The sequence below is a fragment of the Sarcophilus harrisii genome, chromosome 1 (assembly GCF_902635505.1).
Source record: "Sarcophilus harrisii chromosome 1, mSarHar1.11, whole genome shotgun sequence".
In the NCBI taxonomy this organism is placed as follows: Eukaryota; Metazoa; Chordata; class Mammalia; order Dasyuromorphia; family Dasyuridae; genus Sarcophilus; species Sarcophilus harrisii.
The window spans coordinates 3,981,386-4,004,784 of NC_045426.1; the positions used below are offsets into that span (position 1 = coordinate 3,981,386).

The following is a 23,399-nucleotide window of genomic DNA, read 5'->3' on the forward strand; positions in this document are numbered from 1 at the left end:
TGAGAGGACTCCTCAGCCCAGGCCTGGATTCCACACCAAAGGCCTTGCCAAAACCAAAACTGCATTCTAGGCATCTGCTTTATGGGGCAGGGGCGGTCCCACAGGCATCTGCTGCCTCCCAGATTGTCATCGCTGTTGGGGAGGCGTTCCTGGGAGAAAATAGAAGGGACTTGGTCCAGGCCCTTGAGAATGACCAGTGGCGGAACTTGGAGGCTGATGGCCAGCATAAGGGACAGAAGTCACAGCAGATCTAGGGACCAGCATAGGTCAGTAAGTCTAGCTGCCTCCCCATGACTGAGAGCACTCAGCCTCCAACAACAATTAGAACGAGAGCAGCTCAGCTACCCAGCATGCTCAACCACAGGAGGGCAAAGGCTTCACAGCCAAAGCAGCAAATTGGTTTTAAAGAACCCACTTGGGTGCTTGACACGTCCCTTTACAGAGCTCCAGGCCACTGTGAGGCCTTTGACAGGAAAACTTATATTCTGAGTCTGCAAATGGGGAGACAGAGCTTCAGAGTGTCTGTGACTAATGGCAACAACAACAACGATGATGATGATAGTAGTGATCACGATGATAAAATAATATTGATCATGTGATGTTGATGATGATAGCGATGATAGAAAATAATAATGATCCTTAATGATGATAGCGATGATAAAAAAATGATCATAATGATGATGATGATAAGGGTGACAATAATAATAGGTGATAATAATAATAATGATAGTGATTATGATATTAGTGATAATTGTTGCCCCCTAAGGGACTACTCTAACCTGGTAGCTCCTCTTTGAGCTCCTCTTTTTATTTAATAGCCTTTTATTTACAGGTTATGTATATAGTAACTGCTACTTGTGTTGCACAAACTCTTGCAATTTTTCACCACTTACCCCACCCCCCTCCCCAGATGGCAGGATGAGCTACTCTCAATGCCCGTTTGTCAACCGCATGGTTCAGCCACACCATCTGTCTTTGGGCACCAACCAAGGATCCCACAGAGACAGACCACCAATGAGGAAGGGAGGGAGTCCCTCTGTAGAACCTGGCAAAATGGGATTGCCCCGAGAAGAGGGTGGGAGGTGTGCTGGGCTTTGAGAGCACTAAGGAGGAAGATGTGGTACCTGAGATTAGACACCACCTCCTGAAGGCTGTTACCTCAAATAGGACTTGCAAGCTCCTCCAGAACCTCTCATCCCTCAGGTCCTCCCACATGCCTTGAACTGTATTCTTTGCTCCTAGGCTTTTTACCCTTATAATAATAACGTTGTCGTGGGGATAATAATAGTAATTAGGTGATAAAAACAATGGTAATCAGGTGCTGATGATGATGTAATCATCTAATATCATACTAATGTTGTTATTGATAATGATAATAATAAAAATAATGATGATGATGATATGTAGTAATAATAATAATAATAATAATGATATTATTAATAATATTAATAATAATATAAATATAATAAATAAATAATACTATAAAGTAATAATAATAGTAATGATAATGATGATACTTAATGATAATAATGGTGATGATCATATGTGATTATAATTATGATGATGATCATGATAATAATATTAGTGATATTAATAATAATTATAATGATAACATTAATATTGATAATAATAATAATTGCTTAATGATACTAATAAGTAATGATAATAATAGTAGTCATAATAATAACAATGATAGTGATGATAATAATAGTAGTAGATAATGATAATGATGATGATAATAATGACTGTAGTATTTCTACTCTTCTTTTCTAAAATATGATGATCCTCTGGGAGCCAAGGTTTCTTGGGGAGGTTCTGGAGGCAGCCTTAGTTTTGGATTCTGAGTAATATGTAATCACCTCAAAAAGGCAGCCAGGAGTTACAGAAATCAATCCTTTATTGTCTCTTCCAAAACAGCCTAGTTAGTTTTCTTCAAAGCCTCTCCCTCACTTGGTTCCCAAAGTGCACAGCTTATCCAACTATAATCTACTCAACAGCTCCTCGCTGAAACAAAAGGCTTCTCTACAAAGTGGTTAAACTTAAATATTGACTCCTCCTCGAGGAAGTGAGGATTATTTTCCTGACATGAATAATTCTTTCTGTTTTAAGACTTCATTTCATGATCATTCTTTTGCATTGTTAAAATCTTAAAGGACATTATGTGAATAATATATTCATATTTTGCCTTTTAAAATTGATAAAAGGACGTTATGTGAATAATTCTTTGTAACAACTATTCATTTTTGCCCTTTTACAGGGTGATTCTAGGTTTCATTTTCTCAGAAACTGGTGTTTAGCCACATGACAGTAGGAACATAGTATCAGAAAGATGAGATTGGTCTTTAGAGAGAAACCCCAGGGTCATTGAAAGACAGTAATTTCAAGGCAATCTGAGACTCTCCTCTTCAATTCTAGGCTTCCCCTCATTTTATTTCAGTATTTGAATTCGTCAGTCCTGTAGTTGTCACCCAGGTACTATCGGTTTTCAGCCATTGGTTTCTCTGTGGATTGTTGGGCTGAAATGTTTGGACGATTTCAGGTCTCTTAAGGCTCTGAGTCATTGGCTTGTCATGATATAGATGAGGAGGTGCTGAGTTTGAATATAACCAATCTGGAAGCTGGCGATGACCCAAATTCAAGCTGGACTGGCACAGAATCACAGATCGGCAGTGTTACCTATTCAGAGCAAGACTTCAGAAGAGGAACGTTGCGCTAGAGCTCTGGGGAACACAAGAGCATTTTGGCTGAAATAAAAACCTCTCAGGAAAAGATGATATTGGAAGAACAAGAGACCAAGAGGACTATCTGAGGAATATCTTCAATCCTATGTTAAAAAAGCTGAGAGTTATCTATATTTCCTGAGAGATTATCAATGGTATTTGATTCTTAAAACCTTATTAAGCAAATATTACAAGTCTACCCTCACCATCTAACTTTAAAAAACGAGGATCAATAAGATGAAAGAAAGTAGATTAATAAAATGCAATTCTTTTCCATTCTTTATTCTGAACATAAACACAACACAGACATTAAACTCACTATTTCATATTCTCTCCAAGCCAAGGAGAAGAGAGGCTGGCCCCTAGGAAGTATCCACCAAAGAACTCTTCATCAAGGTTAAAACCAAAAACACAACACCCCAACTCACCAAGAACTCAAGAAAGACACACACCCACATTATTACACCCACCACACACACAACACAAACCCCTCCCACACAGCCTTGCACACACATACAGCCAACCACCCATACACACAGCACATACACACACATACAACACCTCCCATGTACACACATCCATACACAACTCAACACCTCAAAAACTCAAGAAAAACCACACTAAGAACTGAACAAACACTAGAAATTTCCCAAATCAACACACTTACAAACGCACAAAACGTAACCTCCCAAGGCAATGGCAGTAGTAGGCAGTGAAACCCATGTCAAAATCAGCCTTAATCTGAGGCTGAAACTTTGAAATAATTTCACAGTATCGCTTATACCCACACTTTTCCCTGCTCCCTTACACCCCACCCTACACCCCTCTTATCCCCAGCAACTCCCGCCTCACTTCCCTCTTTGAAATCTCAATACACTTTCAATGCCCACTCCCAACAACAAAAAGTCCCCCTACATCCCCACAACCATCTGCCCCATTAAATTTATACTTCACATTCTTCCCAGCAACAACCCTTACATTTAGCTCCCACCCACACACCCCAAGCACCGTAACAATGCCCGCAATAGAAAAACATCCCACTAAACACAAAACTTGCTAAAAAATCAGCAATCCAACTCCCTTCTCTACTAAACTCTCTGCCTCCCTTTAACCACTATGCCATATATATATAACACACCCCAAAAAAACCTACCTCGCAAAACCGCAAACATTTTCAAACCGCCACCATAAAAAAATGCCATCAATCCAATACGTAAAACAACTCAATACCACCACAACCACCATGCATTAACTAAAACAACAAAAAAAACATAACGGCGAAAATAAACACTAACCACTTGCCGCAAAATAACCGCTATCGCCCCATCCGCAATCCATAATACAAACTTACCACCCCAAAAAAACACCCCAAAAAACCTGCCACTGCCACCGTATTTGCCACCGCCGCTTCGCTTCGTAAATACCCATCAGCAACCACCATTACCGTAAATAACCGCAAAACCACTTACTGCTTTACGCAAAAGCAACACCGCAAAAACGCTCCAAAAATGAAAACACAACAATACCGTAAAACCGCAAAACCAAAACATCGCCTGCCACCAACAGCAGCCTACACCAAAATAAAATTCTGGCCGTATTACTTCAGCAAAAATACTCATTTCAACCGTCATAACCGAAACACTTAGTACAGAAAAACACTGGCAAACCAAAACACTTTACATTTTAATTTTCTTCCACAAGTTATTTCTACCATAACTCCAATTCTTTATGCATCCACTACCACACCAAATTATATCACAAAACCACCACTACGCACCATCTAACCGCAAAAGGCTTTACCACTCCAAAAGCCAGAAAGAAAGAAATTAAAACAAAAGTAAATGCAAAACCAACATTACCAAACAAAACTCCACAACATAAAATTATAACCACCCTCAAAACACTTCCTCTTTCCATCCCATCTATCCGCTTAACCACCGCCATCCACCACTCATGCTTTCTGCAAACTTCCATTTCGTCCGCCAAAACAAAACACAAACAAAACACAAACAAAACACAAAAAACAAACAAAACAAAAAACAAAAACACAAAAACAAAACAAAACCACACCACGCCAAAAACAAAACAACTAAACAAACCAAAAACACACAAACAAAAAATACTCAAAAATACTACCTGGTCCATAACATATTTTCCACCGCATCCGCAACACCGCAAAATACACAAAAATGGTCAACTCTCCACAACCAGCCAAAATCGCCCCCACAACCGCCGCCGCTTAACCGCTTCTTCAACATCCATCCACCGCCAAACGGCTCGCCGTCCAAACTTTACACCGCCCCATCCGCTTTAAATGCCATTCATCCAGCCCTCCGCACCACGGCACAAAAATATTCTCACCGCAAAAAAACAACCGCCATCCTCACCCCGCAAAAACCCTCCACCACTACCATCACTCACCGCCAAAACATCCGCCGTAAAACTTCCCACTTCCCTCCCATCCAAAAACGCCCCACCGCACCACACCGTATACTAACCAAAAACCCACACCGTCCATCCCTTCACCACTATAACATAAAAACCAAAATTCCGACCAACGAAAAACCTCAAAACCACTAAATCCGCTCCCTCCATGCCCCTTCTCAAAATTTAAACCACCAAACCTTCCACCCTCAACCACTCTCTGCACTACCACGCCCGCCCAATACTTCCACCACCTACTCTCACTCCACCAATCCCCACCGGCAAAACACCGGCAAACACAGCCATCCGCCCTCCACCCCACCACCGCCACTCTTCTTCTCCACCAAAATTCTTCCCACCCACCAATCGGCACTACTCTCCCCTTCACCGCTTCCATCACAAAAACTCCCACCGGCAAAAACCACTATCTCTACCGCCGTATCTAACCACAACACCGCTTAACCGGTACATCTATCAACATCTATCCGTCTACCATATACCGCTATCACCAACCGTAAAAAACAAAACTTTCTGCCAAAAAACTATAAAACAATCACTACTCGCTTCTTTTCTTTAACTTCCCTCACTTACACCACCACCGCACCCTTCCACAACGCCCCGCACTTCCACCGCCCCACCCTCACCTACCACCGCAAACTTCACCACACACCACGGCAACATACCATAACATTCTCCGCCCTCCGCTTGCAAAAACAACCCGGCCAAAAACAAAACAAAAAACAAAACAAAAACGAAACAAAACGAAAACACTGACCGAAAGTAAACAACTAAAACACCATAATTTTACCGCTTCCACCACCGCCAACCGGCCAAGCCATTGCCAGAAACGCACCACACCACACTTAAATGCACGCAAAAATATTTACTACCAAACACCCCATAACCATTCATCATACCATCCAGAGTTTAGCACCCAGTCTTAGTATTTTCTCCTTGCTCCTTAACAAGCCTTTGGGAAAAATGGATGATTTTAATACTTTTTGATGGTTTTTCATAGTTAGACTGAGAGTTTCACAAGAGAAATTAGTCTTTTATGGAAACTTAATTGGGCAGAGAAGTGCTTGGATGTCAGGTAATGGAGTTTAGGAGGGTGGAGAGGATAGGTGGTCTTTGGAGTCTGGAAAAAAAAACATCAGATCCTAAAGAGATGGTTTCAGACTTAGGGAGCATTGTGCCCCAACTCTTTGAGGACACTTGAGCCCGGTTGCATGTTCAGTCCCCCACAGCCATCTCTGCTGGAGGGAATGCAGAGCCCCTCTCCACACCAGCTCTTGGGCTCGCTTCTTAACTGTTACTGAGCAAGTACCATCTTCACAAGGTACATGGGGCCTTACCACTTGCCCTGCTGCTGCGCCTTTGATGGGCCTTTCCATTGGCTATGAAGGTGAATCCTCCCCTCTTTGGGTGAGAGCTCCTCGAGGACTGGGACTGTCTCCCTGCTGTATCTTTATCCCCAGAGCTTAGGACAGGAGCCTTTGTCTCGCCAACCCATCCCCCTGGGACACACTCAGTGCCTTGAAAGGGGCTTTTGGGCCTCTCGGCCTCTGAGGAAAGGCTGCTTGAGTTCACTTCTAATTACCAGAACATAGAAGCCCTGTTCCAGCACAAGTCAGAATTATCTAAAGTAAGGGACGCTGCTTTTGAAAACGACAGACTGATGCTTAGCAAACAGAGTGTTGTTCTCGTAGCAGAAGCCTAGATTCAAATCCTACAGACCATTTGCTGTGACCTTGTCAAGTGGTTCTACCTTTCTAGTACCAGTTTCTTTTCCATGAGGATAATGACAGCTCTCCCAAAACTGCTGAAGTACCGAAGCGTGATAACGTGCGTAAATCCCAGCCGAAGCAGGGCCGATCTACAAGATAGCTGAAACAGGATGTTCTTCCTACAGAGTTCTCCCTTTGCCCCCCTGCACGCACAAGGAACTCGGGGCTCCTTCAGATGTCGAACAGGAAGTTCTTGCATCAAGATCCACGATTGCTAGTTTTCCGTGGAACAGAAGTAGAGGCGGCATCCTCAGATAAACAAATCCTCACAATTCCCAGCCTTAATTAAACACCTACCTTATTGCAGGCCCTGGGCTGGGCAGTAGTAAAAGCAAGAATAAAAGATGATCATCACAGAAGGCTTTGCAAGGGTCAATGCTGAAAAATTACCCATGCATTAATCTTGTAACTAAAAAGCTATAATAAAAAAAAGAAAGATGATCCACTACTGGTTTCTCTCTGTACATACAGCACCTGGACATTACACCTCATTTTGTACATTTTCCCACTGGGCAGCCCTGGCTAGTTGCAGATGCCCACCTGCAGCTTTCAAAGCGCCTTTACAGCCTAGCATTTCACAGCCTGAATTCTCCTCTGGCTCTGCTTGCTGCCCTCTGCACCAGTTCAAACAGGTCTTCCCTGGGTTTCTGGGATCATCCCTTTCCATTTCCTATGGTACGTACCGAGGACTCTGGGGAGGCCCTTTATCCCATTCACAGGGGAGAGGGCAGAACTGGACTTCTTTTTGTGCTGGGGTATGAAACTTGCCTCACCAGGGCAGGAGACATCTTGCCTCTAATTTATACTCTCTGCAGGGTGCGGTTTTGCCCAGGATGGCACAGCAGGATGTAGCAGAGCTAGGACTTTGGTCGGTGTCCTCCCAGCTCTGTGATGGCTCTGAGCTTGTCTCAAGGACAAGCATTTGTTCTCGTTGCTTCTTGGACTGAGAATCAGGGCAGGAGCAGGTTATTTTCTGCTTTATGACATCTGACTTGTCCTTCACCTTTCTCCCTCTCTGGGCCAGAGGGAAGGGGCTGTTAGTATAGGATCTGGGGACAGGCAGCAAGGCTCATCTGAAGCAGCCACAGCCCAAGTGGGCTGGGTGGGACCTGGGTGTCAGGCAGGTTCCTCTCCCTTCCTCTTCAGAGCAGCTGCAGGAGGACTCTGGGTCGCTGAGCAGGAACAGTTTCAGATTCCTGGGACAGCCTTCTGCCATCCCTCCCCTATTATTCCTATGAGTATTGTTCCTATGGGGAGGTTATTCCTGCCCTTGATGGAGAACAGGGCGAAGCCAGCTCAGGAGAAGCCGGAACCTTGATAACTCCCCAGGTCCAAAGTGGCTCAGGAGGAGGACTGACCCTATTTCTGCTCAGGCGGTCCATCTGTGGGTCAGTGGGCCCTGATAGGTGAAGGAGTCATAGCCAAGGTGTGGGGGGCAGAAAGAAGGAAGCAGGGGGTAGGAAATGAACCAGGGCATCAGGAAAAGAATGGATAGTAACTGGAAAGACGTGAAGGAAGGCTCAAATACCCAGAGGAACCTGTCCACACCATGGCTGGAGAGCATTTTGTTTGTGAAAATTCTAGTTTACAATATCAGAGTCAGGATTCCAAACAAGCTCCATGTTTCTAACTCAAAGGTGCACATTTGCTTGAATAAGACAAATAACAGTTCAACTTTCTCTTCTTTTCTGAGCAGATTAAATTGGAATCCTCTTGTCTCATCTCCTCTCTCCCCAGCAAGTTAATTTCCTGCCATGGATCCTTTTGTACTCACAGTTTACTGATGTCAGGTCCCAACATTTCTGCCGTGAGGTAGCAGATGCTTTTCAGGAAGAGCTTTTCTTAAAATGAGGAAATTCAAAGTTAAACTCAAAAGTGTGTATGTTATATGCATGGATTTATATATTTATCCCCATATCTACCCATAAAAGGATGCATTTTCTTGTTGGATATTCAGTACCAATCAATATTTCTATCAAAACTTAAAATTATGAGAGAGAGGATCAATATTTTAACAAATGTTTTCCATTGCAATTAAAAATTCCTTCATGAATTGATTACTATTAAAAATTAATTTTCTTTACATGAAGACATTATTCTAACGTATACTGAGGCCAACAATGCCATGCAAGTCTGACCAGGGTCTTTATTCTCAGGCGTGAGGGTTTAAGGAAAATTCTCCTTAATTTGGTGCCCAGAGAAGCCGTTCAGTACAGGACAGCCCTCCGATGGCCGGCCTGCGGGAATTTGGGACCACGGACAGTGCTCTGAGCTTTCCCAGTCACCGATGGAAGGAAACAAGGCCAGCAAGGCTCGCTCCCTTGGCCCCAACCTGATGTCTTCAGCATTGAGGACAGATCAGCATCAAAGTCAGCCCCAACCCCAGGTTCCTGGGGACTTTTATACCTGACCGGAGGTAGGGCATTCAGGTTCACATTGGTGTCATCAATCACTGGCAGACACATGGAGACAAAGCCCTAACGAAAGTGATGTCATTTCCCCTGAGGCATTTGGGGTTAAGTGACTTGCCCAGAGTCACACAGCTAGGAAGTGTTAAGGGTCTGAGGCCGGATTTGAACTCCCTGTGCCACCTGGTGGCCCTCAATTCCACCTGCCTTCTGTCAGTTTCTCACCTCTTATTTATTTTTGAGTAAGATAGTTTTCCACGTACTCCAACTGAAGGTACATATTTATTCCCTCTTTCCGAGGCAAATTTCAATGAGGAGTAAGTTCATGTGCTCCACACCTCCATCTTCTCCTCCACTGTAAAGTTCTTTCCACCTCTTTTATGTCAGATAATTTTATCTCATCCTTCTCCGCATTTCCACTTTCTCTAAGTGTCTTCTTTTTTCTCACCCCTCCACTTATTTTATTTTTATTCCTTTTTCTCAACTCTTTATTATTAATTTATTTTAGGTATTTTATTATCTAATTCTAAATATCTAAATATCATCTATTATTAAATTATTTAGATTAATTTATTTTTAGATAATCATCTGTTTCATATTCAACCTACACTGATCTCCCTCTGTCCATGTATACTTTTTATTATTGCTAGCTTTTATTTACAAGTTATATGCATAGGTAATTTACAACGTAACCAATTATAAACCTTTTGTTTCAATTTTTCCCCTCCTTCCCCCCATCTCTCCCTCCGATGGCAGATTGACCAATACATGTTAAATATATTAAAATATAGTTTTTAATTTAATATTTTATTTACAAGGATATATGCATGGAATAACTACAGCATTAACAATTGCCAAACCCTCTTGTTCAATTTTCACCTCTTCCCCCACCCCTCCCTAGATGGCAGGATGACCAGTAGATGTTAAATATATTAAATATAAATTAGATACACAATAAGTATATGACCAAAACGTTATTTTGCTGTAGAAAAATCAAATAAAATATTAACACAATTAGCTTATGAAGGAATCAAAAATGCAGGTGTGCATAAATATAGGGATTAGGAATTCAATGTAATGGTTTTAGTCATCTCCCAGAGTTCTTTTTCTGGGCATAGCTAGTTCAGTTCTTCTGCTCCATTGGAAATGATTTGGTTGATCTCGTTGCTGAGGATGGCCTGGTCCATCAGAACTGGTCATCATCTAGAATATTATTGTTAGTATATAATGATCTCCTGGTCCTGCTCATTTCACTCAGCATCAGTTCGTGTAAGTCTCTCAGGCCTTTCTGAAATCATCCTGTTGGTCATTTCTTACAGAACAGTAATATTCCTAAAGTTATTTAAATACAATATATGTATTTAACCCAAAAGTTAGCTGTACAAAAAGAATCTTCCATGTATACTTTTAGGATCTAATAATTCTCTAATAAAACTCTAAAGACTTCCAACTAGGTGGGTTAAACAGTTTAATCTTACTGAATCTCTTAGATTTCTTTTTTCTATTTATTTTTTGATGCTTCTGGCTTACTGAAAGTCAAATTTTCTCTCACTGGTCTTTTCATCAGGTGCTTAAAAAGTCCCCTTATTTCATTGAAAATCCATCTTTTTTTTGTTTTGTTTTTTGGGTTGATGATTTTGGTTGTAATCCTAGCTCTTTTTACCCCTCTGGAATATCATATTCCAAATCCTCTGATCCTTTAATGTAACCTTTTTAATCCACATGCCATGATAATTGAATTTTTTCTAGGTGCTTGTGATATTTTCTCGACCAGGGAGCTCTGAAATTTATTATAATATTCCTTGGGTTTGCATTTGGGTCTCTTTTAGGAATATTCTTACTTTGGTTTTAGGAGATCCCTCTATAGGATAGTTGTTTTCTTTAAAATTTCTGGAAAGATATATTCTATACTTTTTGAATCATGGCTTTTTAGGTAGTCAATATTTTAAATTCCTCTCCTTGATCTTTTTCCAGGTCAGTTGTTTTCAAGAAGATATTCCACATTTTTTTATTTTTCTCCATTCTTTTTATTTTACTTTTTTTGTTTTGATGTTTCACAAATTAGCTTCCATCTTCCCAATTCTACTTTTAAGGAATGATTTTCTTCATTCCCGCTTTTGTATCTCCCTTTCCATTTGGCCATTCCCCTATTAAGGAGTTTTTCAGTAAATTTTAATGTATGTTTTTCCATGTGACCATTCTTTTTTTAAGGAATTCTTCTCTTTATTAATTTTTGTTTCCCTTTTACCATCGGTTTCTGTTTTAAAGGTGTTGTTGTCTTTAGTATTTTTTGTGCCTTCTTTACCGTTGGTTCTTTTTCATGATTTTCTTACATCACTGCATTTCTTTTTCCCCAGTTTTCTTCTACTTTCTTTTTAAGTTTTAAAACTTTTGGAGGGATCTTTCAGGAATTTTTTGGACGAGACAAATTTACATTTTTTCTTTGAGGTTTGGGATGTATAGTTTTTAGACTTTGTTGTTTTTTTCTAAGTTTGTGTATTGATCTTCTTGTCACCACAAAATTTTCATGATCCAGTCTTTTGTCATTTTATTTTTGCTCATTTCCAACCATTTTTCTTGATTTTTAACTTCATTTTGTTAGACTCTGCTCCCATGGTGGAGGGCACTGTCCGTTTCAGAGTTTTTTGTAGCGTTTTCAGAACCAGCTCTGGGGTTTGTTTTCAGTTCTCCCAAAGTGGGGGATCACAGAAGAAGTGTATTTACTACTCCCTTTTAACACTCTGGTTTGTGGTGAACAAGAACTCTTTTTTCTACCCTAGAAACTATGACTAGGATTTGTAACTAGACAATCCGAGTTCTGCACTTATGCCAGCAAAGGACCCCTGTAATCTCCCCAATTGTTGAACCCCTAATTGTCTGTGGGCCAAAAAAGAACCCCAGAGGATTTGCTGCCATTGCTGATTCAATCGGCCCCATGCTTGTTTCCTGGGCAGCTTTTCCCAATACAAAGCCTTTCCTCCCAACATTCCAAGTTTCCATGCTGGAAAATTGTTTCACCTTTCCTTTGGTTGGCCACCATTGTAGAACTTTGAAGTTCTGTAGAAAGTTGTTCAAAGGGAATTTGGGAAAGCTCAGGTGAGTCCCTGCCTTTTCTGTTCCATCTTGGTTCCATCCAATGGGTTGGAAGCAATGAGTTTCTCCTTCTTGGAGGGAAACGGACTAGAGCTTCCCTCATTGGGGATGGTGTAGAGGGATCCTTGGGTAAAATTTGGATCAAGTGGCCCCAGAAATGAAGGACTTGTCCATGCAGTCACAAAGCTGACATGTCTGAGGCAGAAGTAAAACAGATATTTCTGAGTCATGGACTTAATCCTTTATTCCACGCAGCTGGAAGGGACCATAGGTATGACTTAGCCAAGTCTCCTCATTGTAGAAAGAGTGGATCTAGGTCGGATGAGATGACATTGGTCACTGGTAAAGGGCAGAAGGCATTAAGTGAGAGATATTTCCCTCTTTCCAGGCTGTCCCTGAGTCTCTGTGATGGGACAAAGATGAGATGGGATCCCAAGGCTGGGCTGCCTCTTGGCTGTTTACAGCAACAGAAAGAGACTTTTCTATGGGAAGAGTCTCAGAGGTGAAACCATTCCCTGGGCTCACAAAACTAGTAGGTGTCAGAAGTGGGATATGAGTGTGGTCCACGTGGAGCTGTCCAGCGGGAGTCTGTCTGGGGCTGTGTCTTCCTGCTGTGCTCCCTCCAATGTTGACTGTGCTTCTGACAGAGTCTTTTGTTTATTCTAACGATGCTGTTAGCCTAACATTCATAGCCGTTGTTAGGAAGCAAACATGGATCGTCTTTGTTTTCTTCTTGGCACAAAAATTGGAACGTCGACGAAGACTTCCTCTCCTAAAGACGAAGGATCCGTGGCTCGTGCCAGACTAGGAAGCTGAAATATCACGTGGCTCAAGATAGCCTTCTCTTGTGTGTGATTCCAAAAAAATTATGCTGGGATATTCTCTGGTGCGGAGGGAAAGAGAGGCAGCAGGGTCTCTGCTATAGACATAGCAAGACACAACATTTTGTGGGAGATTCTCTGTGTGGTCCTTTCCCCCTCACCAAAACCAAGGGAAACTTTGAAAAGCTGGAGCTTCAGGGAATCATGATTCTTTTTAAAAATTTTATTTATTTATTTATTTTTATTTTATCTTTATTAAAGCTTTTTATTTTTCAAAACCTACGCATGGACAATTCTTCACCATGAATCATGATTCTTTTAGACTAAAGTTGCTCTCCACGTCTTGGACATCACCAGCTCAAATCACCTCATTTTTTACGTGAGGGTCCTACCTCCCAACTGGTTGACCTTGCCCCTTTATCCTGCCCTTTCCTGTCCTGGGATCAAAAACAAACTCCATTTGTTATTATAAGATTTCATGTTTTGCAAGACAAGTTCCTTACAAGCCACCCAGTGATATGCACATGGAGGATATCCCCATTTCACGGACGAGGAAACTCGAGGCTCACAGAGGAAGGGTCAGAGTTGGGACTCAGAGTCAGGTTCTTCCTTGTTCTATGGCCAGTGCTCTGTTGTACACCTTGTGTCCCATATCAAATGAGGGTGAACTGGGGCGTCCTGAAGGTTTTTTTCAGATTTGTGCCCCATGCTCTCAGGATCAATCCCAAAGCAACAGACATTTATGAAAGACCTCCTCTGTGGCAGATACTGTGCTAGGCAGTAAGGACAGAGACACAAGCAAGGCCGTCCTCGAGGACCTTACAGTTTGTCAGGGAGATCACAGGCTGGAGGTCACGTATCTCCTGGGCATCCGGGGACCCCAGGTTCAAATCTTGCTTCAGACACTCAGGGGCAGCCAGAGGGCGCTACAGTGCACAGAGCTCCAGGCCTGGAAGCTGGAGAACTCTTCTTCCTGAGTTCAAATCCAGCCTCAGACACTTCCTAGCTGCGAGACCCTGAGCAAGTCACTCTCCTGTTTCCTTCAGTTTCCTTATCTATAAAATCGATATGATACCAGCACTTCCTTCTGAGGGGCTGAGGAAGGATCCACTACAACCATGTCTATAAAAAGGTTTGGTGAACCTCAAAGCCTTGGGAAACACTGGGAATTCGATGATCTCCCCAGCGACTAGTGCCGATGGACAGCGAGAGGTGGGGATGTCCTAGAGAGGATTCCTGCTTGGGTTCTGATTGGATTGGGTGGCCGCCAAGGCCTGCTGAGCCTGAGGTTCAGAGGTTCTAAGACTAGTCCCCGGAGCACCCACAGTCCCTCGGGGCAGGGCTGGCCTCTGAGCCCACCTGGACCCTTTCCGTCAGCCCCTTATGCAAAGCGGAGCCTGTCACAAAGAAGGGGGGTCTGTGGTTGCCTTGGAGGCATGCTGTGGAGAGGGGGAACTGGCCTAAGTCCCTTCACTGGGGAGAGTGTTGGCGAGAGCAGCCCCAAAACAAAAACTGAATGGCCAGGATGAACTCTCCCCTCTCCCTTTCTTCTTCCCTCTCTCACTCTATCTCTGTTTCTGACTCTCTGTCTCTCTCCCCCACTCTCTCTGTCTCTGTCTGTCTGTCTGTCTGTCTCTGTCTCCATTTCTGACTCTCTGTCTCTCTCCTCCACTCTCTCTGTCTGTGTCTTTGTCAATGTCTCTCCGTTTCTGACTCTCTGTCTCTCTCTCTCCCACTCTCTCTGTCTTTTGTCTCTATCTCTGTCTGTGTCTGTCTCTCTGTTTCTCCATTTCTGACTCTCTATCTCTCTGCCCCACTCTCTCTGTCTCTATCTCTGTCTGTCTGTCTCTGAATGTTTCTGTGAAAGCAGAAAAGCTGCTCATGATAATGAATCATTTCATTAGCCTCCCTGGGCCGCTGTCAGGGTGCAGCACAGCAAACAGTCTGTGATAAATGGCCGGGGGAGAGCATCGAGGCAGAATGGACATTATGAATGAGCCACATAAAATAGCCATCGGATCATCCACATCTCATTCCCTGCGTATTCACAATTTCTGTCTTCACTCCAAAATATAAGAGACTCTTAGGGTTTTGTGTGTGTGTGTGTGTGTGTGTGTGTGTGTGTGTGTAAGAGACAGAAATAGAGAGAGAGAGAAAAAGAGAGGGAAGGAAGGGAAGGAGTGAAGGAAAGAGGGAGGGAGAAGGGAGAGAAGAAGGGAGGGAGGAAAGGAGAGAGAGAGATCATTTCCTTGCAGGCCTCTCTTCTCCCTGGAATATTCCCTTGCAGGAGACAGGCAGCCGCCGGACTCTTGCTGGGAAGCCCCTTTCCAGGCTAAACCTTCAAACCAAGAGCTCAAGTAAACTGTGCCCAGGCAGGAGCTGAGGTTCTACTCACCAGGGAGGAAGCTGCACAGTTTCTCCATCCCCTCCCGCACGGTGGAATTGTGGACTTGCGCCAGTTGTTCCACTACGGACACGATCAGCACACATCCTGACAAGGAGCAAAAGGACAGTTTTGTTTAACTCAGGCAGAGACAGGACTCTGGTCTTTTGATCAGCTCCCCCTTATTAGGCGCTTACAAGAGGCCATTTCCAAGCTAAGCAATGGGTTTCCCAAAATTCAAGCAAAACAAGGAACTAGCGGAAAGGGAGACGGTAACAAGGCGGTGAGTTCATGAGAGGAAGCTCAATGAGTCAAAGGAGAAAAGCAAGAGAAGGATGTTCTCTGAAAGTCTTCCAGGCCTGGAGCAGGTTCATTGTGCCCCGGAGCAGGGATGCCCTGGGCTAGAGGCTTTATCATAAAAATCAAAGAAAGGACAATTTCCCCAAATCCTCCTCCTTGCCCCTCATGTGCGCTGCTCCTCCTCACTTAGAAGAATCAAGTGGATGAGGAAAACATTCATCATGGTTTCTTTAATTTTCCCCTAAACATACCACGACTCGTCCTATGGTAGCAATGCATTTTGGGGACACCAAGGAGAGAGGACAGAAAGCAAAAGGCTCACAGAGGCTTATAAACAGTCAATAGAATTATCTTCTGTTTCCCCTAAATCCTACCTTTTCCCAAGGTCTTAAAGCACTTTCCTCTAGATTTAAAGCACCCTCCCCCACACTTCTGTGATTTGGATTCCCTTCAAGGGAAGAAAAAATTAGTGTTCATGAGGGGATCCCTGTGCCCTCGTGTTCTGATTCTGATTACTTTTTCCCCTGCGCCCTAGGGTGTTTCCCTGGGGTTTGGACGCTTCCATCAGAATGAAAAGGAACCAACTGGAGAAGTATTCCCTTCCTTTTGGAGCCAGTCTCTCCCAGGAAATTCCAGAAGGTCAGAGCCAGGAAAAGCCCAGGGCTTCGCTTTCTGCTGGTTGTGGGCTAGCCCTTTGCTGCTCCCTGTCTCAGGGCCCTTTGCTGCTCCCTGACTCAGGGCCCTTTGCTGCTCCCCGTCTCAGGGCCCTTTGCTGCTCCCTGTCTCAGGGCAAGGATCTCAGCATCCTTGTCTCCCTCAGAGGCTGCTTCCCTCAGAGCTGCCTCTTGAGCTCCAGAAACCTCGGTCCTCCCTTTGGAGATGCTAGAGGCCCACTCGAGGTTTGTTTTACAGCCACATCTCCCTTCTCTCAAGAGAAGCCTGGGGAGCAGGCACTCGCTCCCCCTCTCCTGGATTGATGTGGGGGAGGCCGAGGACAATCACAAACAACCTCCTCTTGGTCCCCTCCAGGTCTGGTTCTGGCTTCTTCATCCCTGTCGCCCTCCCTGGAGCTGGACCCCATGTGACCAGTCAGTCCTTGGCTAGGTCGCTGCTCAGGGCCCCACAGGAGCCGGAGCTCAGCTCTGCGGTCCCCACTGTCCCCCAGCTCCCCAGATTTCTCTAAAGCAAAGTGGGCCCCTGACTTCCTCTTTGTGGGCTCAGCACAAAGGAGCAGCTCTGACTTCTGGCCTTCTGAGACAGCCCATTCAACATCCCCTTCCCAGAACTGGAACCAGCTCAGCCCATCCTTCCCTAAGTGTCAGCCAAAGGCTTTTGAGCTCACAGGCTCCTCCTCCTCCTCCTCCTCCTCCTCCTCCTCCTCATCCTTCTCTTTCTCCTCTTCCTTTTCCTCCTCCTTCCTCCTCCCTCTCCTCCTCCTCCTCCCTCTTCCTCCTCCTCCTCCTCCTCCTCCTCCTCCTCTTCCTCCTCCTTCTCCTTTTTTTTTAGTCGCAGTATTTTCTTTTTATTTGAATTTTTCCCCAGGGAAAATATGCATTTTACAGTACCTGTAAACATAAGAATATGTTTACACTGACTTTGAACTCAATATTTTAGAATTTGCAATACTCATCAAACCCAATGTATATATAACAGCAAGAAACAGAAAATACATTAATTTATAGATGTTAAAAAATACTCATACAGGAAACTTTGGAAAATGATTTATTAAAGTCAAGTCATTGCACTTGGTCATTTATTACTACAACAAAAACAAACCATTTATTACTGTAACACTTTTCATTTCTAAGTATAACTGGATGGTCTTATTCTGCTCATCCCTTGAAAGTTTTCATGTGGACAAAACATTTAAAGATAATTTGGAGCACATTTTGTTGTGCTATGAGCACAGTGAGAAAATAGAAAATAAATTTCTATGACATCAGGTCTACTTTTCCATTTTCATCAGCAGAGAAATCTTATAGTAAAGACAAAAATTACAGACACAACAAATATTTTTAAAATTGGGAGTATTCATTTTTGATGTCTTTAGGATGATGTCTCACAGGCTCTTCTGGGCTCCCAGGGCTCTTTCTCCTAAGTTCCACAGGCTCTTCTGAGCTCATAGGATCTTCTGAGCTCACAGGGCACTTCTGGACTCACAGGCACTTCGGGGCTCACAGGGCTCCTGCCCTCAGCTCTCACAGAGTCAGACTGACCCCCTCACTGGCCCTGTGACGGCTCCTCCCCATGGCGTCATTGTCCCTCTCCTCCCTGCAGTAAAGGCTTTGTCCTGGGCTCATTACATGAGGGGACTCCTCAGCCCAGGCCTGGATTCCACACAAAGGCCTTTTAGGCAAACTGCATTCTGGGCATCTGCTATGGGGCAAGGGGGGCGGTCCCACGGGCATCTGCTGCCCTCCCCAGGGCCAGCCATCGCTGTTGGGGGGGGAGGCGTTATCCTGGGAAAATAGAAAGGGGACTTGGGTCGGGCCGCAGGGACGGCCAGTGGCGAGACTTGGAGGCTGATGACGGCAGCCAAGGGGACAGAAGTCACGGCAGTCTGGGGACCAGCATGAGTCTCATTAAGTCTGGCTGCCTCCCCATGACTGAGGAGCACTCAGCCTCCCAGCAACAGTGCGGGGCAGAGAGCGGCTCGGCTACCCAGCATGCTCAGCCACAGGAGGGCAAAAGGCTTCTGACCAAAGCAGCAAATTGGTTTTAAAGAACCCACTTGGGTCGCCCGGCACGTCCCTTTTACAGAGCTCCAGGCCACTGTGAGGGCGCGACCGGAAAACTTGTATTCTGAGTCTGCAAATGAGGGAACAGAGCTTCAGAGTGTCTGTGACTAATGACGACAACAACAACAATGATGATGATGATGATGATCACGATGATAGAAAAATAATAATGATCATATTGATGATGATGATGATGAAATAATGATCATAATGATAATGATGATAAGGGTGACAATAATAATGATGATAATAATAGTAATGATAGTGATTATGATAATGATGATAATTGTTGCGCCCCTAAGGACTACTCTAACCTGGTAGCTCCTCTTTGAGCTCCTCTTTTTGTTTTTTTAATAGCCTTTTATTTATAGGTTATATGCATGGGTAACTTTACAGCATTAACAATTGCCAAACCTCTTGTTCCAATTTTTCACCTCTTACCCCCGCACCCCCCCCCAGATGGCAGGATGAGCTACTCTCAATGCCCATTTGTCAACCGCATGGTTCGGCCACACTTATCTGTCTTTGGGCACCAACCAGGATCCCACAGAGACAGACCACCAATGGGGGAAGGGGAGGTCCTCTCGGAACCTGGCAAAATGGGATTGCCCCGAGAAGAGGGTAGGAGGCATGCTAGGCTTTGAGAGCACTAAGGAGGAAGATATGGTACCTGGGGTCAGACACCACCTCCTGGGGCTAAGCCCCACCTCCAAGTAGGACTTGCAAGCTCCTCCGAACCTCTCATCCCTCAGGTCCTCCCACATGCCTTGAACTGTATTCTTTGCTCCTAGAGACTTTTTAACCCTTAAAATAATAATGTTGTTGGTAAGGATGATAATAATGATAATGATGGTGATGATAATAAAAATGATGATGATCATGATTATGATAATAATGATGGTGATGATAATAAAAACTATGATGATGATAATAATAAGGATAATGATGATGATAATAAAAATGATGATCATGACTATGATGATGATGATGATAATGATAATAATAATGATGATGATAGTGATGGTAATGACAATGATGATGATGATATTGATGATGATGATGATGATGATGATAATGAAAATAATGATGATGATAATAAAAATGATGATGATCATGATTATGATGATGATCATGATAATGATAATAATACTCATGATGATAGTGATGATAATGATAATGATGATGATAATAAAAATGATGATCATGATTATGATGAGGATCATGATAATGATAATAATAATGATGATGATTGTGATGATAATGATAATGATGATGATGATATTGATGATGATGATGATGATGATAATGATGATGACAATGATAATAATAATAATGATGATGATTATAATGATAATGATGACAATAATGATAAAATAATAGTATAATAAAATAAAATAATAATAATATAAAGTAATAATAATAATGATGATGATAATGATGATAGCAATGATAATAATGGTGATGATCATAATAATGATTATAATTATGATGATGATCATGATAATAATGATAGTGATGATAATAATAATTATGATGATAACAATAATGTTGATGATCACAGTAATGGTGGCAATGATACTAATGACAGTAATGATAATGATGATAATAATAACAATGATAGTGATGATAATAATGATGATAGATAATGATAATGATGATGATAATAATGACTGTAGTATTCTCTTCTTTTCTAAAATATGATCATCCTCTGGGAGCAGGTTTCTTGGGAAGGTTCTGGAGGCAGCCTTACTTTTAGTTCTGAGTAATAATGACCTCAAAGGCAGCCAGGAGTTAAAATCCAATCCTTTATTGTTTCTTCCAAAACAGCCTGGTTAGTTTTCTTAGAGGCCTATCAACTTCCTTGGTTCCAAGAGCTCTTGTAGCTAGTCCTTGCAGTCTCTAGCTTCTCAGTCTCCTCAACTGACTCCTTGCTGAGGCTCTGAGAGCTTTTATATGCTCTTTTAGGGGTGTAAACTCAAATGTTGACTCCTCCTCCGAGAGACTGGGATTGTGGTTTCCTGACTTGTGAATAATTCTCTGTTTTAAAGAACTTCACATTTTTAACAATTATTCATGTTTTTAACGGTCAAATGAAGCCAAGAATCACCCCAAAAGGGACGTTATGTGAATAATTCTTTGTAACAACTATTCATGTTTTGCCTTTTGGGGTGATAAAGGGACGTTATGTGAATAATTCTTTGTAACAACTATTCATGTTTTGCCTTTTGGGGTGATTCTAGGTTTCATTTCTCCAGAAACTGGTGTTTGGTGACTCATAGCCACATGACAATGTGAGAACACTAGTATCAAGAAGATGAGACAGGTCTTTGAGAGAGAAACCCCGGGGTCATTGAAAACACAGTAATTTCCAAAGGGCAATCTGGGACTCTCCTCTTCAATTCTGGGCTTCCCCTCATTTTCCATTTTCAGTATTTGAATTAGATGAGTCCTGTGAATTGTCCACCCAGTTACTATCGGTTTTCAGCCATTGGTTTTTCCTCTGTGGATTATTGGGCCGAAGTCGTTTGAACGATTTCAGATCTCTTAAGAGCCTCTACAGTCTCCTTGGGCTGGCTGTCATCCAGACAGTATCACTGGCAGATAGAAAGGAGGTCACACCTGAGGTTTTGAATATAACCAATCTGGAAGCTGGCGATGACCCAAATTCAAGCTGGACTGGCACAGAATCACAGATCGACATTGGCCCTCATCTGTTCAGAGCAAGACTGAAGGGGGAACGTTTGCTAGAGCTCTGAGGGGAACACAAGAGCATTTTGGCTGAAGTAAAGAAACCTCTCGGGAAAGATGATATTGGAGAGAACAAGAGACCAGAGGACTATCTGAGGGAATGTCTTCAATCCTATGTTAAAAAGCTGAGAGTTATCTGTATTTCCTGAGAGAGATTATCAGTAATTATTTGATTCTTAAAACCTTATTAAGCAAATGTCAGTGCAGAGTCTACCTCATCTAACTTTTAAGAAAACCCAGGGATCAATGGATCTGGAAGAAGTGGTTAATGGGTCACAGTTCTTTTCCGATGGCACATTGGTGCCCAGACACTGGAGCACAGCTGGATTGTTAAACTCACTAATATTTCATGTTCTCTCCAAGCCAGGGACCCTCAAGAATTTTCCCGCAATCTCATTTCCTGTTTTCAGAATCTAAGAATGATTAGTCCTTGTCTAGTTTCTTAATGCTTATTAAATACAGACTTCCCTCTTTTAAAAGAAGTTTTGGTTGATGTCTTGTGATTTTGTATATTACTGTAGTTTTCCCCAGAATTCTTTCCACTTTCTTATCCAGAGGGCCATAAGCTGGGCAAAGTCCTCCAATGTGGTCCTCCCTTCTTTGCAAAGGTCGCCTTCTCCTATCTCTTCTGTTGGATCAGTCTTGCTCACTACAACTTCTCAGCTTTCATTTATTTTGTGACTCTTCTTCCAATTTGTTATATGGTTTCCTGAGCCTGGCTTTGAATGAGTGCTTTCTTCACAGGAAGCCTAGGAGGTAGATGGCAGCCTCACTGTACAAAAGACTCAAGTTCAGGCAGGTTAAAGGCTTTGCTGGGGTCTGAGGTAGGATTTGAAGTCGGGTCATTTGTAACTGCAAGATCAGGCCTTTCAACCATTTCCTTTGACCTACTTTCCCACCTGCACTGCGAAGAGCAGATGCTGGCTCAAGCACACTCTGTTCACTTCAGATGTTTTTCAAAGGACAGCAGGGAAAAGTGTGCTGAGTGTTTCACATAAATAAATAAACCAACCAGCTGCTGGCTGAAGAGGATGGGCCATTAGCAACATGGCACGGAGGGGATGCTTTTAGGTAAAAGTTCCAGGGTCTGAAATGGGAACTTGGAAGGAAAACTCCCCCCCCCCTCCCATTAGCTGTGGTTGGGCTGCTCCCTTGACACCTGCATGATAGTTTGACTTATTTGGAGAGGGGAGGCAGGGATGTGTCTTCTCGAAGAGGGGAAAGTCCAGACAGAAGAATATGGTACATTTAGTCTGGACATGAGTATTAGGTTATGGAAATGTTTCTCTACAAAATGAGAGAAGGAGTTTCAACAAGAATTAATCTGTACTCTAAATCAACCCTTAAGAAGAGCACTGTCTCAATCTGATTAATCGTAACAAGCTTCTTAATCGTTTTCATTGCTCAGAAACAACCTGAAAAGTCACAGAAATGAGGGCATAGGGAGCTGGAAAAGCTCTCATTCTCAGTTTCTTACTGTCAGTGTCAAGGACACTAAAGCTCACAAGGCATGCCATTGAGCATGGGCCAGTCATGTGGCATCATAAATAGTCCTCAAGCCCACAAAATTCATCTTTAAAAGCTGGAGAGGGGAAGCTAACTCTTTGCCAAGGGAGAATGTCCACATATTCAATCCCTATAAGGACCAGCATCTGTATGGTCGCTACACTTAAAGATTAGAGTATGTCAGTGTACTGAGTAAGATTTGGACTTTGGTGCTTTGTCCGGTGAAACCCACGGCCTCTGAAGTGTTTCATTGCCAAAGCTCGGTGTACCCATTTTGTGTTGCATGCAGGCCCTGATAAAAGATCCAGGTTCTGAAGGAGGTTTTTTCTGACTTCTGGAGAGTAGACTCCTACTCGGAGGCTCTATATCAAGAGGAGTTTATTCTTAGGAGTAAATCTAATGGTAGACAAGACCCTGAAAGGGCAATGGTCTGTAAGGGTAGAATGTTCTATCTTAGAAAACCAATAAATA

At 43.0% G+C, this 23,399-nt stretch overlaps 1 protein-coding gene across 1 annotated transcript in view; it reads right to left on the reverse strand.

Moving 5' to 3' along the window:
- The window catches only part of AOAH (acyloxyacyl hydrolase), a 133,113-nt gene that overhangs the window by 106,732 nt on the left and 2,982 nt on the right, over positions 1–23,399 (reverse strand). The window contains 1 exon segment of the mRNA XM_031951714.1: positions 15,649–15,744. Within this exon segment, the coding sequence (XP_031807574.1) occupies positions 15,649–15,744 (96 nt within the window).